Below are 13,986 nucleotides of genomic sequence, written 5' to 3'. Positions count from 1 at the left end.
TTAAGGCTAGCGCTAGGCTACCCTACGAAAATAGGCTACGTAATAGCTACCTTAATTCGCATAATATATCTAATACCTTTTAAAGCTACCTACCTATAGAGCTAGCTATAATGCCTATAATACCGCCTATAATACTATTAAATAACTCTTTCGCGACGCCCGTTAAAGAAGATTACCGCTATCGCTACCGCTACCGCTAACGATAACGACGATAATAAATAAGGCATTATAGGGTAGCTAGCGGCGCGGCTACTTAACCCCAACCGGCGGTATTATGAGCTACGGTAGCGATAGTATTAAGTACGTACGGGTATTTAGCCCGGCCCGGAAAAACGAGTCCCTAATATTATAATATCTCGAGTAAATAGCGGAAATACGTTTTTTAGGTAGATTAAGCCCTATTAGCGAAAAGGCAGACGGGGCTATAGGCTTAAGCGCGGGCGCCTTTTAGATATAGTTACGAGCGTAATTATAAACGCGGTTATAGGTATAGGCTTAGCCTAAAGCGGAATAATAACGCTCCGATATCGTAATATTATAAGGAAATATATTTTAAGCGAATTAAGCCTTACTAACGTATTAACGTAAGTATAAGCACTATATTATAATTATATAGTTTAAAGTTTAATAAAGATTTTAGCATATATTATAGCGCGCTAGTCGTCCTATACTTATATATTAAAAATAGCTAGCGCGGTATAAGGGTAGGGCGCGGATCTAAAAAAAGTAAAATATCTTTATATTAAGAGTTTTCTTCCTTTACGAATAGTATTACTTATTATAATATTTATTAATAATATTAATATTATAATATTTACTAAAATTATTTTAAATATTTATATTTTTTTTAAAATAAATTTATAATATTTATTAATTATAAGTTTATTATTATAAATTTATCTTTAACTTTAATAAATATGAATTTATTATTTTTATTTATTAATAAAACCTTTTAAATACCCGCTTTAATTTTTAAGGGATAATACTTTAATTTTTTTTTAAAAGATTACTTTCTTAAGGGTTTAATTTAATAAAAAAAACTTTATTAAGGTACTTACTTTAAAGTATTTTTAAAAAATATTTAAATATATAATAATATTAATATAAAGATTATACCCTTTTAATATTAAAGTAATTTACTTTAATATTAAAGGGAATACCCTTAAATATTAAAAAGTAACTTTTTATTATAAAAAAGGCCTACTTAAAGTATATATTTTATACTTTTAAGCTTATATTAATTTAAGCCCTTTATATAAAGTCTTTATCCCCCTTTTTAATTTTTAACTTAATATTGAATTTAGCTATTTTTTAATACCTAAAAGTAAGTATATATTTAAAGTATTTTAAAATATATTTAATAAAGCTTAATAAATAATTATTAAAATGTAATTATAATAATATAAATAAATTTTACTTTACCTTTAAAGCTTTATATTTATAATATAAATAAAGTATAATTTTAAAAAGGTATGTTTAAATAATTAAATAATATATTCTTAAATTAAAATTAGTAAAATATTATTATAATAATTAATGTTCTTTATATATACTTTATTAATAAAGTATATTTTATAATTTTATAAAGGCTTATTTAAATATATATCTATTATTTTTACTTATATATATATAAAATATATTAGCTTTTAAGATTACTTTAATATAGTATCTTAAGTATTTAAATATTAAAATACTTATATAATAATAAATAAAAGTTGATTTATTTTTTCTTACTTTTTTACTTAAAGCTTAAGGAATCTTAATTTATATTCTTTATAATATATAAGCTTATATTTAATTTTTATACTTTTAGATATATTAATTTATATAAAAGCTATTTACTTTTAGCTTTTAAATATCAAATATTTTCCTTCCTTTAATTTAATATATTAATTTAGCTTAAAATAAATTAAAGACAATTAAATATTACTAATATACCTATATACTATAGTGTCTGGATAAATATTTATCTAGTTTAAATACCTAGATAAATATTTATCTAACTAATAGTTATATTTTATATCTGGGTAAATATTTATCCTATATATATTATAGCCGGATAAATATTTATCCAGAATTTTATAATAGCGGATAGTCTATTATACCGACTAAAGGTCTATTTAACTACTATAAGCTATATAATAGGTCTTTAGTCTAATTTAAAGTCCGTTAGTCCTAGCTACGCTGAATTTAGCTATAGGTCTAGACTAAAGACTAAAGCCACGCTAAATTCAGCTATATTCAGCTATATTCAGCTATATTCAGCTATATTCAGCTATATTCAGCTATAACGCCAAGCTGAAAAATAGTATTATACCGACGGATAGATAATCAGACCGAAGGCCGAGTCTATTTTATTATATATAGGGCCGTTGCCTCCTAGTCTAGATGAGATAGAAGATTAAGCAATTCAATACCCTTACTATCTTACCTATCTCTATTACCTATTTTATCTCTCTATTACTATTACCCCTTTTGTCTCTATATATCCCTATTTCCTTATTATCTTTACCTTCCTCTGCCTTTATCCCTCTTTCTTATACTAGGACTAACGAACTTTAAATTAGACTAAAGACCTATTATATAGCTTATAGTAGTTAAATAGACTTTTAGTCGGTATAATAGACTATCTACTATTATAAAATTCTAGATAAATATTTATCCGACTATAATATATATATAGGATAAATATTTACCTAGGTATAAAATATAACTATTAATTAGATAAATATTTATCTAGGTATTTAAACTAGATAAATATTTATCTAGATACTATAATATATAGTTATATTATATATATAGTTATATTATATTATATGTATAGTGATATTATATTATATATATAGTTATATTATATTATATGTATAGTGATATTATATTATATATATAGTTATATTATATATATAGACTAATAAACGGCCTTAATTATTACATAGCTAGTAGTAATATAGACTAGCCGCATACGTTAACTTATAGGCTAGTAGGCATAAAGAAAAAGAAGCCCTTAGTTAAAGGGCTTAAGTAAAGGGTTATCGCAAGCCCTATTATAATAGCTAGGGCTAGCTTAGCGCCGCTTAAGCCCGCGCTAAAGGGGGGGCAAGGGGAGCGGGGGGATAATATAAGGGGCTTAGCCTAATAAAAGCTTAGGGCGTTACCTTAGGCGTAGTAATGCTATATATAGCTAAGACCCTATATAAACCTAGGCCCGTAGTTAGTTATATAAGCTTATATATAATAAGCGCCGCGCGTATAGGGGCTACTTAATATATAACCCTAATTTACCTCCTTTATAGTACGTTAATTATTAATAACTTAACTAGCTCTTATAACGTAGCGCCGGCCCTATTATACTTTTTATTAATAATTTATTATCTTTCTTTAATTTTTATATAATAACTATTTTTATATATTAAAAAAGTTAAAGAAAATATTTAAATAATTAATTAATATTTATTATTATTATAATCTTAATAATTAATTTATTATAAAGCTTTATAAAGATATTGTTTAAAATAATATTAATTTTAAGCGCTTTTTTTAATTTAACTTCTTTTAAGATAATTAATATTAATTTATTATTATAAAGAGATTAAGCTATTTTTAATATTAAATAAATTTAAACTCAATAATAAAAAGAAAGGAATAATAAATCTATTTACTTTTATCTTAAAGTAAGTTTAAAGGCTATTAAAAGTAATAATTATAAAGATAAAGTTTAATATAGCTATTCTTTAATTCTTTAAAGAATTTACTTTATATTTTTTTAAATACTTTATAAATTATTAAATTATAAAGTATATAATATTATATAAAGGTCTTAACTTAATAAATAATATATTAGCGATTTTATTTTATATTTTAAAAGGTTGTTTAAGCTATATTAATTCAGTTTTAAATTTAAGTCTTTTTAATAAAAATAGTATTTAAGATAATATTATATATTTTATGATTTTATTAAATATTATATAAAAGTCTACCTTTTAACTTTAAGATAATAGTATTAATAATCTCTTAAATTAATATAATAAAGTCTTAATAATATATTTTAAGTTCTTAAATTATCTAAAATATATTTAATATAAAAAGCTATTAAGCCTTAATTTTAAAGTTACTTAATTAAAGCTACCTTTAATATAATTATAGCTCCCTTAAGATAAAGATAGAATTATTAAGTATTTAAATTTCTTAAAGAGTATAATTAAATTATAATAATTAAAGCTTTATAAAGGGCTTATATTAAAGATTTAATAATACTTAAATTAAGTTAATTATAATTATAATATTACTTTTATATTAAGTCTTTAACTTAAGCTTAATAATAAATATAAGGTTTTAAATAATAATAACTTAAAGGAATTAAGTTAATTTAAGATATATAATATCTTTTAAATTTTATATTAAATTATAAATATTAAAATTATTAAAAAAATATAATTTATAATTAAATAAATAGCTTAAAAAGCTTTAATAATAAAGAAGCTTATATTATAGTAATATAAATTATTAAAAAAAGGGAATAAATTAAATAGATTATAAAGTAAGAAGTTAAATTAAGCTTAACTTTTATATTATATTAATTAAAGGTAATAATATATTATAAAATATTTAAGCTTATTTAATAGTATATTATTATTTAATAATAATATTTAAACTTAATAATAATATTATATTTTAATTAATATAAATAAAAGATTTAATTTAAAACTTATAAAGGTTCTTAAATATAAAAGATATTAAATTATTATTAAAGGGTAAAATTAAAGTTTTTAAAGTTTTATATATATTTTATTAAATAATAATAGCGCTTATTTTAATAGAAAGTTTAATAAAGGGGAATTAATCTTAATAAACTTAATATCCTTTAAAAATTATTATTAAAAGGAATTTATAAATTAAGCTTAAAAAGTTAATTTAATTAAAAGATTTAATTTATATTAATATTTTATAATAAAAGGAATTTAATAATTATACTTTATTTTTATATAATATATTTAAAGTTTATTAATTATCCTTTTTTATAATTAAGTATTATAAATATAAAGCTTATATAATATTAAGCTTAATTAAGGTTTATTTATTTATAAAATAAGCTTTATAAAGATTAAATAAGTTTAAAAGTAAATAATAAAGGCTATTTATATCTTTTCTTCTATATTTTATTTCTTAAGATATTTAAGGCTATTAAAATAATAATATCTTTAATAATTAATATATTAATATTTTTTAAAAATTATCTTTTACTAAATATATTTTATTACCTTTATTTTACTAACTTTAAAAATATAAAATTAATATTAAGCTATTTTTATATAATATTATAAGATATATTTAAAGCCTTAATAGTTAAAGTATTAATAAATTATTAATTATTTTAAAAAAAGTAATTAAAGATTTAAGATTAATATTTAAGTTTATTAATATATAATATATTTATATTAATTATTAACTTTATAGAGATTAAAATAGTTAAGATTTTCTTACTTTTAATATATTATAAAATAATAACTTAATATATTTATATTCTTAAATTTAATTTTTAAAGGATATTAAAGAAAATATTAGAGTTAATTATTATTATTTTAATTAAAAAGGCTTTAATTATAATGATTTTTTAAAAATATATATATTTATTTATTTAAAAAGACTTAAAGGACTTAAATTAATTTTTTATTTTAAATATATTAAGTAATTAAAGGAGATTAATAAATAATATATTAGTCTTTACTTTAAAGTCTTTAAGTTATATTAATTAATTTATTTATAAAGGTAATATTAATAATAATATTAGTATTTTTATTAAATTTTATATATTTAATATTATAATTATTAAAGAGTAAAATAATTATAAATTTATAAAAAGCTTAAAAAACCTTAATTATAAATTATTCTTAAAGGTAATAAATAAATATTAATTAAATTAAAGTAAAGTATATATTAAATTAAAATTAATCGATTTTCCCTTTAATATATATAAATAATATATATTTAATATATATTTATTTATTAAATATAATAAAGATATATTTAAAGTATATATAAATTATTAAAGGTCTATCTTTATAATATTAATAAATAATCTTAATGCTTTAAAAAATTAAAGAAATTATATTTTAGCTATTAATAAGTAATTATTATTAAGTTTTTAATTAAGGTAATTATAAAGTTTCTATTAATAAGGGTAAGATTCTTATTAATAAAGGTCTTTTAATATTACCTTATTTATTATAAGTTCCTTTCCTTAATTACGCTATAGCTAAATAGTATAATTAAGGGTATTAAATTATATAATAATATTTATTTATATTTTAAGAGTAATCTTAGGATATTATAGCTCTTAGACTTAAATTAACTATAGAGATTATAATAATAAAATATATATAAACTATTATAAAGGAGTTTAAATTTTTTACTTTATATAATATTTTTTTTAGGAAATTTACTTTTTAGCTTTAAATAATCTATTTAAGCTTAATTAATAATAAATATATAAATATATAAATATATAAAATAGGCTATACGCTATATATCGGGCTTTTATAGCTATATTACTATTTTATATCTAACTAAGAGGTATGCGTCCTAGTCTCTAAAGGACCCACTAACGGGTAGCCCTCAGTAGCTAGCTCTCTCCGCTGACAATCTAACATCAGTTTCATCTCGCTGACAGTCTGATGTCAGCGCTCTGCTAGTCTCACATCAGCAATGCCATAGGCGCGAGGCTCTCTCACTATATAATTGTGCTGCAGGCTTCCACTCTCAAGCCTTCTGCCAACAGTCTTTCCTACACTACGCATCATCACGCAGGGGCACTTGCACCTGCACTTGCTCACTGAGACAACCTCACCTCGAACGCTTCTCCCGCCTGGCCCGTGCTCGCGCCGTCCTGCGACAGGCTTCTACACAATGAGGGCGTATATCTACGATAACCTGCCGGTGAGTCCCAGCATGATAGATCGACACGGACGCGCAAGTCCCGGGCTACTGCTCACTGGCGACGCATCTGCAGGGCGACCAGCGCCTTCCCCACGATTCGGGCCGGGCTGTGGATGTGGATGAGCTCCGCGGGCTCGGAGTCCTATACTACCGCTTCCCCAGCCTCGAGGGCGTTGACAAGCTGGCAGCCGAGCGTGGCTACAAGAACCGCGATGAGATCACCGTGTCCCCCGAAAAGATGGGTGACATTTACGAGGACAAGGTCAAGATGTTCTTCAACGAGCACCTGCACGAGGACGAAGAGATCCGTTATATCCGCGGCGGCCAAGGTTACTTTGACGTGAGAACGAGGGACGAAGACTGGGTACGAGTCCAGCTCGAGAAGGACGACTTGTTGATCCTCCCCGCGGGCATCTACCATCGCTTTACGACGGATGAATCTAATGTGAGTACTCCGGGCTGGTGGTAGCAGGCAGTGGAGAGCGTCGTATCGTGAGGCTGACCGAAAGACGAAGTATGTCCATGCCATGCGCCTGTTCAAGGAGGATCCTAAGTGGACGCCTCTCAATCGATGCCCACAACTGGACGACAATGCGGTTCGCAAGGAGTATGTGGGCCAGTTCTTGTCAGGGTGAAGATGGATCGGAGCACGGTAGCGTGTGTGGGCGAGGAGACTCAGAGCTGCTGGCGGGCCACGGCGAGAAGACACCTGAGAGGTTCCACCTGCCGCCGCCTGACGGAACGCGACGCGAACGCGACCGGGCTGAGCATAAATAGCCCCGGTTGGGGCTTCGCGAGTTGCGTACACGACACATGATGGGATCACGACTGAAGCTACATACTTGTATATTTATTGCGGGCAGATGATGACTCTTTGGTGTGAAGGGGCGCCGCGTCCCTGCCGACGTTGCATGCAAGCATAGTAGGCATATACCTACTAGGTAGGTACCTACGACGTAGTACAGGCACCTAACGTAGGGAGCCACGGAGCATCTAGTATAGAGTATGTTGTCCGTGCCTCCTGACGTACCTTCGGTAGGTAGTCAGGTAGTAGTAGTATCTAGTAACTAAGGTACCTAAAGCGAGAACCCCTCCAACCCCGCCATTTAAAGGGGTTCCAGGTTGCAAAGTACCTCGGCATGTTATTGGGTGGGTAAACCCCCAGCTCTTGTGCCAGCCATGTACCCCAACCCCACGAGCTCGCGTCACCTTGGGAGGCAGGTGCCTCCGAAGTACCCACAGCAGCGGACGAACGGACGGACGGAACTCGGCGTTTCTCCAACATCACCAACTGCTTCAGACAGAGACGCCGCCACCGTCGACCATCGCGCACAACGAGGCGCGCCCGGTGCTTAGCCGCACATGGAGCCGCCGCACGCATTCGACGCCGCCGCCGACAACAAGCCGCGACTCCAACTGCCGGCAAGCTGCGACCCCCCGTCAGCGACCTCACCCACGAAGCAACTCGTATGGATCGTAGGTCGCTCCTTGTACGCCCGCCCACCAACAACCTCGCCTATCTGACCCTTGTCGCACGTGTATAGATCTTCGGAGGCACCGGCCACATGGGCCGCTCGCTAGTCAAGTGTGCGCTCTCCCGCGGTGACCTCGTCACCTCTGTGGGCCGCGTCTTCGAGTCCCGCCCTGAGGATATGGCCGGCATCCACGCCAACTGCCTCGGCATGCTCTGCGATGTCCGCTCCCGCGATTCCGTCGCCTCTGTTGTCCAACAGACCCTGCATCGCTTCCGTCGCATTGACGTTGTCGCCAATTGCTCTGGCTACGGCGTCATAGGCTCTTGTGAGGACCAGGACGAGCACGACGTGCGCAATCAATTCGAGACAAACTTTATGGGAACCGTCCACATCATTCATTCAACCCTGCCGTACTTTCGCAGGCAGAATACCGGCCGCTATCTCATCTTCAGCTCAACCTCTGGCGCCTTAGGCGTCCCGGGCTTGGGTCCCTACTGTGCGTCCAAGTACGCCGTCGAGGGTCTCATCGAGGCCATGCTTTATGAGACGGATGCCTACAACATCAAAGCCACTCTCATCGAGCCTGGCCTGGTGAGGCGCGATGAGCCCGATACGGGCGAGAGCCCTCTGCCCACTTGGGGTCATTTCCTCATCAAGCCCCCCAGCGATGACTACGCCCACGCCACCTCGCCTGCCCTTCATGCCAAGAGGATGGTGCAATGGCTCGGAGATCGCCAGCCCACTAGCGCAGTCAAGTGCGCTGAGCTTGTCTGGCAGCTGGCTCACTGCTCCTACCCACCCTTGCGACTGCTTCTCGGCAGTTATGCCATCGAAAGCATTCGCGACCGCATGCGCTCAGTCACGGAAGAACTTGAGGATTGGAAACATCTTAACTTCCCCGCCCCTCAAGAAAACGATAAGGACTTGATTCGAGACAGCGGATCGAGCGATCATACAATTTTAAATACTCTATCCTAAAGCCAAGCCGAGCTATTCAAATATTTTCTTGTTGTATATATGTATCAAAGTCATAATAGTATAACTATGTAGTTTTCTTCAAGCTTTTTCTATATCATCATGAAGAACCCGAAGCTTAGCACCACACCTCATCATGAGCTGGCGTGCTCAGTCGCCTAGGCAGGTAGCAAAGGTGCGACAACGCCCAGGGCAGAACGAGCCCGCCTGGGCATCGCCAACCCGACATCAAGTCCCCAGCATATGGCGTCTAGGTAGGTGGGAAGTCACATGCGCCGAAACGCTGCCAGACTCAGTCAGCGACATTGCACTAACGCCCTTCTCTACCAAACGGTTGGGGAGAATTTGTTCAATCTATTGCAGGATATACGAAGCCTGTGTGTGTTGCAGGCCGACCGCGATGTAGAATCACAGTACAGAAAACCAAAAGGCAGTGAAAACAAACGACATGAGGCCTCCTCGCCCGGCTATTTGAAATGGGGGGCATTGAGGAACAGTCCCATGAGCACACCGCCGATGGTGCCGGCAATGGGGATGGTCATGATCCATGATAGAAGCAGCAGGCCGACACGCTGAAAGTTGACCGCCTTGAGTGTGCCGTTGCAAAGACCTACGCCGACTGTCGCGCCCGTGATGCACATCGATGTCGACACGGGAAGGGAGAACTGTGAGAAGACTAAGACCGTGATGGCGGCACCCATCTCCATGGAGCTCCCTGCAAGATGAGTCAGTCAGTCTATTGATGGCTCTCACGACAGCCCAAGGGGTCCTATGAAGGGCTTTGAGGGGGACAGGAGAAGAATGGGATAACGGGCACACATACCTCGGCTCGGAGAGTGATACGTGATTTTGTTGCCCATGACTGTGTATTACCGATGTCAGCGAGAGTTTCTCCGCGAGGGGCGAGGCACGACCGCCATGTGAAGAAGACTCACCCTTCATGATATTATAGCCGTAGGTGATGAGACCGAGCGAGATGGTGGCCGAGAGAACGGCAAGCTGCCACACAGGCACAGGGGCCTTTGCGGCGGCGGCGTTGCCAGTAGACCAGGCCGAGTAGATGACAGCCCACGGTCCGACCGAGTTACCAATGTCGTTGGCGCCGTGCGCGAATGAGGCGGTGCAGGCCGTGAGGACCTGGACGAACGAGTAGGTATGCTCCACCTCATTGGAATACTTCTCGGCGTGCGCGTACACGCGCTGCATGCGGTCGCCTTCGGGGGTGCCGGCGATACCTGTCTGAGCCGCGTGGATATCGTAGTGCAGGCCATAGAGCGCGCCCACGACAACCATGGCAGGAACGCGCTTGGCGAGGATCTTGATGTTGTGCAGCTCGTACATCTGACCGGCACCCATGGGGTTGTCGCGGAGGGTGCGCATGGCCCAGCCCAGTGGTCCGCGCTTCTCCATCAGACGCGCGTGGAAGCGGCTTTCACCCTGCGCAACGAGCTCCTTGTAGGTAGCCTGCGTGGCCTCGGCCTTGGCGGCCAGCTTCTCGTTGTCCTGAGCAGGCTCCGTTAGAGGGGCCTCGGTGGGCACAGCCTTTTGGGTACCATCCTCGCCGACAGACTTGGGCGAGCCAGCCAGCGTCTGATCGTCGTGCTCGTCCTGGACAACGGCGTAGTTGGGCACCTTGGCGCGGTCGGCATCGGCAGGGGCTGGGCGCTTGAACAGCAGAGGGCCGAGGACGAACATCCACCACTTGACTGTATAGTCCTTCTTGATGACCTTGGCGTGCACGAATGGAACGAAGAAGATGGCGGCAAGAAGCGCAACACCACTACCGGTGCCCATGGTCACGGCAGCGACGTACCATGCGGGCTTCTTGTTGAGGCCGAGGTTAGGAGATCCCTTGTACACGATGGAAAGGGTGCAGATGGTGCCGGCGATGAGGAAGAAGAAGGGGGAGGTCCAAACGGCCCATTCGACGGGACGCTTGCGCATATGCACGATGAGCTTGATGAGCATGAAGATGGTGGCGGCGAAGCCGGCCGAGATGATGGGAGCCATGCCCAGGCCAGCAAAGATGGCACCGAGCCCCTTTCCGTCGTTCCAGCCCCACTGTACTTTGGAGGCACCGACAGTTGCGACACCGACGCCAGCGACGGCAGAGATGAGCGAGTAGGTAGACGAGACGTGGGCCGAGTGGCGGGTGCACCACATGACCCAGGAGGAGGCAGCGGCGAGAGCGCAGGTAAAGGCGAGCATCTGGACGCCGGCGTCGCCCTTGAAAGCCGAGTTGGGGATGATGCCGTTCTTGATGGTGTCGGCGGTGCGGGCGCCCACAGTGATGGCTCCCAGCATCTCGAAGATGGTGCCGAAGATCATGGCCTGCCTGTACGAGATGGACCTGGATGAGACACTGGTAGCCCACGAGTTGGCAACGTCGTCTGTTTTGGCGTCATGTCAGCGGGCTTGTCAAGCAAGACAATAACAAGGGACCCGAGGACGAGCGAAGACTCACTTGCGCCATTGTTGTAGGCGTCAAGCATGGCAAACAAGGTGCCGATGACAAAGACGTAGGTGTACTCCTCGAGCGCCATGGCGAGCGATGTGCAGGAGGCCCTTGGGCGCTCAGCAACCGGGTGAAAGACAAGGGCGACAAGGAAAGGGGGAGAGGACCTCGAGGTCGGGCGAGCAAGGTCTGGCTCCTTGGATTCGAGGATTGGCTACGTATTCTCACTCGCATCGCAGAAAACCAAGAGGCAGGGAGCGGGCAGGGAGGACGGCTGGCTTTATACGGACGACGGCCGTCCAAGATCCATGCCGGGCAGCAGAGACGGCGGCGGGAACAAGGCTCCTTCCTGGCTGTCTGTCTATCCGTCTGTCCCACACATCCATGGCTGCGTCGGTTCACCGAAGGCTGCGGACAATCAATGCATGCAGCTGCTGCAGCGGCATCCCTCGTGGTCGTGTGCGCAGACGAGGAGGCATCGTGGCAGAGCTGGGACGACGGGGGGGTTCGAGGCACGGGCGCGTCTCTCCTATGACACTCGAGAAGGAGCCCACGTGGGTGCCTTCGCGGCGTTGGACCTTGGGGGGACTATTCGTATGTATGTACGAAGTATGCGGCGGCCAGGGCCAGGGGTCCTTTTGGGCCGTCCGGGGGTCTCGAAGGCGTCGATGGGGTGAATGGCTCGCGTGAGCTTGCGGAACTTCTAGCCAGAGAGGTCGACCGAACGGTGGAGCCCCGGCGAGACTGCATTTTAGGCCCTTAAGCTTGTCCGCCATGCTTACATCTCGACCACTAACGTAGTAAGTAGCGCGTCTGTCTCGGGCGCTGCTTCCCGTGGGTGGTGCTGTCGCCTCTGCCTCCCTGAGCCAGTCTTTTTTTCAGCCGTGTCGTTTTGGCTGGTTGGACGCATGAGCTTCAGGGACTTGCGTCAGCTCTTGCTTGCGTGTTGAACACACCCAAATAGAGATAAAAACAGAAGGGGATTCACGTAACACACACACACAAAGTCCGACCTCCAACGTCCAAAACTTTACCTTGACACACACTGTTGGTCCGCCGAGAGCACCCGGACAAAGATGCCAGGCCAGGCACGCACACACCACACCACACCACACCACCCCCCGTCGAGACAGGCAAGGCCAGACCAAGAGAACAGCCACCGCAGCAGCCGTACCCGCCCGTCCATCGTGTCGCGGGCAAGCACGTGCATGATTCGGCTGAGCTACCCGACCGCGCCAATGCCCGGAGACGCCTCGCTAGCGGGAGCCATCGCGGCCTGCCTGGGCCACGACTGCGGAGCCGCGTCGATGTGCCAGCGGCTACCCGTGGGTTGTTCGCGCAGCGCCATTCGCTCCGGCCCCCCCCCCCTCCTTCTCTCTCTCTCCATCTGTGTGTGTGCAAGTGTGTGTGTTGGTAGGTTGGATGGCAGCCTCGAAGACCGATAGAGACAGCGGCGCGAGTGGGCGACGGACAAACCCGACATCGTGGTTGACGCAATCTCATCTCAACCCGCGCTGCCAGAAAAAAAAAATTCTCATTCTCCACTGAGCTCGCATCTGTCAGAGCAGAGGCTTGAGAGAATCCCCTCCCCGGCCAGCAGCGCTACCACGAGGCTATCTGTCGGGTGAGCCATCGACTGGAATCATCGCCTAGTGGCCTGTCCTCGTGCGAGTCCGGGACTCGGCCATTCAGCGGCGCGTTGCGTGCCCTTGTCGAAAGAAGGGCCCCCATTCTCTGGGACGGACAACGTCTGACCAAGGGCCGCCATGCTGCGCATTTCATTAGTCGGACACTCTGTGAGCGCGTGCGAGGTTGGAACAGTCTCCGCCCGAGGACATACGTACTTGGTAGTACGTCCAACCCAATATATTTTTAGCCCATGGGTATGATGGGACGCAGTGGCAGGTCGGTACAGTATGCCGTCGTAGGTATATATATGTAGCCTCCGCGCGGGCATGGATGTGCCGGACAAGACCAGACGAGGGAGATGCGCGAGTACAGGATGATATCGGAGGTCGTGGCTACCTACTTATAATACTAGGTAACTAGTCGGGAGACCCCCCCCCCCCCGACTTTTGAGCAAAGCAGCCAAGAACCCGCTCATCGTCTGCCCAGTCCTTGGCATCCATCGTCTGGAACTGTCCTTGA

At 39.7% G+C, this 13,986-nt stretch overlaps 3 protein-coding genes across 3 annotated transcripts; 2 read left to right on the top strand and 1 right to left on the bottom strand.

Moving 5' to 3' along the window:
* Positions 1-6,649: 6,649 nt before the first annotated feature.
* Positions 6,650-8,045, top strand: ADI1_2 (Homogentisate 1,2-dioxygenase). Its single transcript, XM_047987221.1, has 3 exons — positions 6,650-6,933; positions 7,007-7,378; positions 7,449-8,045. The coding sequence occupies exons 1-3, from the start codon at positions 6,904-6,906 to the stop codon at positions 7,566-7,568; spliced, it is 522 nt and encodes a 173-aa protein (XP_047843205.1). The 5' UTR covers positions 6,650-6,903; the 3' UTR covers positions 7,569-8,045.
* Positions 8,046-8,160: 115 nt separating this feature from the next.
* Positions 8,161-9,471, top strand: ADI1_1 (1,2-dihydroxy-3-keto-5-methylthiopentene dioxygenase). The gene is made up of 2 exons (XM_047987220.1): positions 8,161-8,409; positions 8,478-9,471. The coding sequence occupies exons 1-2, from the start codon at positions 8,296-8,298 to the stop codon at positions 9,384-9,386; spliced, it is 1,023 nt and encodes a 340-aa protein (XP_047843204.1). The 5' UTR covers positions 8,161-8,295; the 3' UTR covers positions 9,387-9,471.
* On the bottom strand, positions 9,356-13,813 carry JDV02_005887 (uncharacterized protein). Its single transcript, XM_047987219.1, has 5 exons — positions 13,683-13,813; positions 11,848-13,607; positions 10,319-11,773; positions 10,207-10,245; positions 9,356-10,098 (listed from the first exon to the last, which is right to left on the bottom strand). The coding sequence occupies exons 2-5, from the start codon at positions 11,924-11,926 to the stop codon at positions 9,851-9,853; spliced, it is 1,821 nt and encodes a 606-aa protein (XP_047843203.1). The 5' UTR covers positions 11,927-13,607; positions 13,683-13,813; the 3' UTR covers positions 9,356-9,850.
* Between the last annotated feature and the right edge of the window lie 173 nt (positions 13,814-13,986).

Source organism: Purpureocillium takamizusanense, chromosome 5, assembly GCF_022605165.1.
Source record: "Purpureocillium takamizusanense chromosome 5, complete sequence".
Lineage (NCBI taxonomy): Eukaryota > Fungi > Ascomycota > Sordariomycetes > Hypocreales > Ophiocordycipitaceae > Purpureocillium > Purpureocillium takamizusanense.
The sequence above is the reverse complement of the archived record's forward strand: the minus strand, read 5'-3'. Positions and strand labels throughout refer to the sequence as shown.

What these genes read in the sequence shown, in the direction of transcription:
- JDV02_005887 (XM_047987219.1), bottom strand. Translation starts at nt 11,926, where the DNA reads ATGGCGCTCGAGGAGTACACCTACGTCTTTGTCATCGGCACCTTGTTT. An exon ending in CGCCTACAACAATGGCGCAA is followed by an intron (nt 11,774 to 11,847) that starts GTGAGTCTTCGC and finishes ACGCCAAAACAG; the next exon opens with ACGACGTTGCCAACTCGTGG. An exon ending in GTATCACTCTCCGAGCCGAG is followed by an intron (nt 10,099 to 10,206) that starts GTATGTGTGCCC and finishes CTCATCTTGCAG; the next exon opens with GGAGCTCCATGGAGATGGGT.
- ADI1_2 (XM_047987221.1), top strand. Translation starts at nt 6,904, where the DNA reads ATGAGGGCGTATATCTACGATAACCTGCCG. An exon ending in ATATCTACGATAACCTGCCG is followed by an intron (nt 6,934 to 7,006) that starts GTGAGTCCCAGC and finishes ACGCATCTGCAG; the next exon opens with GGCGACCAGCGCCTTCCCCA. An exon ending in TTACGACGGATGAATCTAAT is followed by an intron (nt 7,379 to 7,448) that starts GTGAGTACTCCG and finishes CGAAAGACGAAG; the next exon opens with TATGTCCATGCCATGCGCCT.
- ADI1_1 (XM_047987220.1), top strand. Translation starts at nt 8,296, where the DNA reads ATGGAGCCGCCGCACGCATTCGACGCCGCCGCCGACAACAAGCCGCGA. An exon ending in CGAAGCAACTCGTATGGATC is followed by an intron (nt 8,410 to 8,477) that starts GTAGGTCGCTCC and finishes GCACGTGTATAG; the next exon opens with ATCTTCGGAGGCACCGGCCA.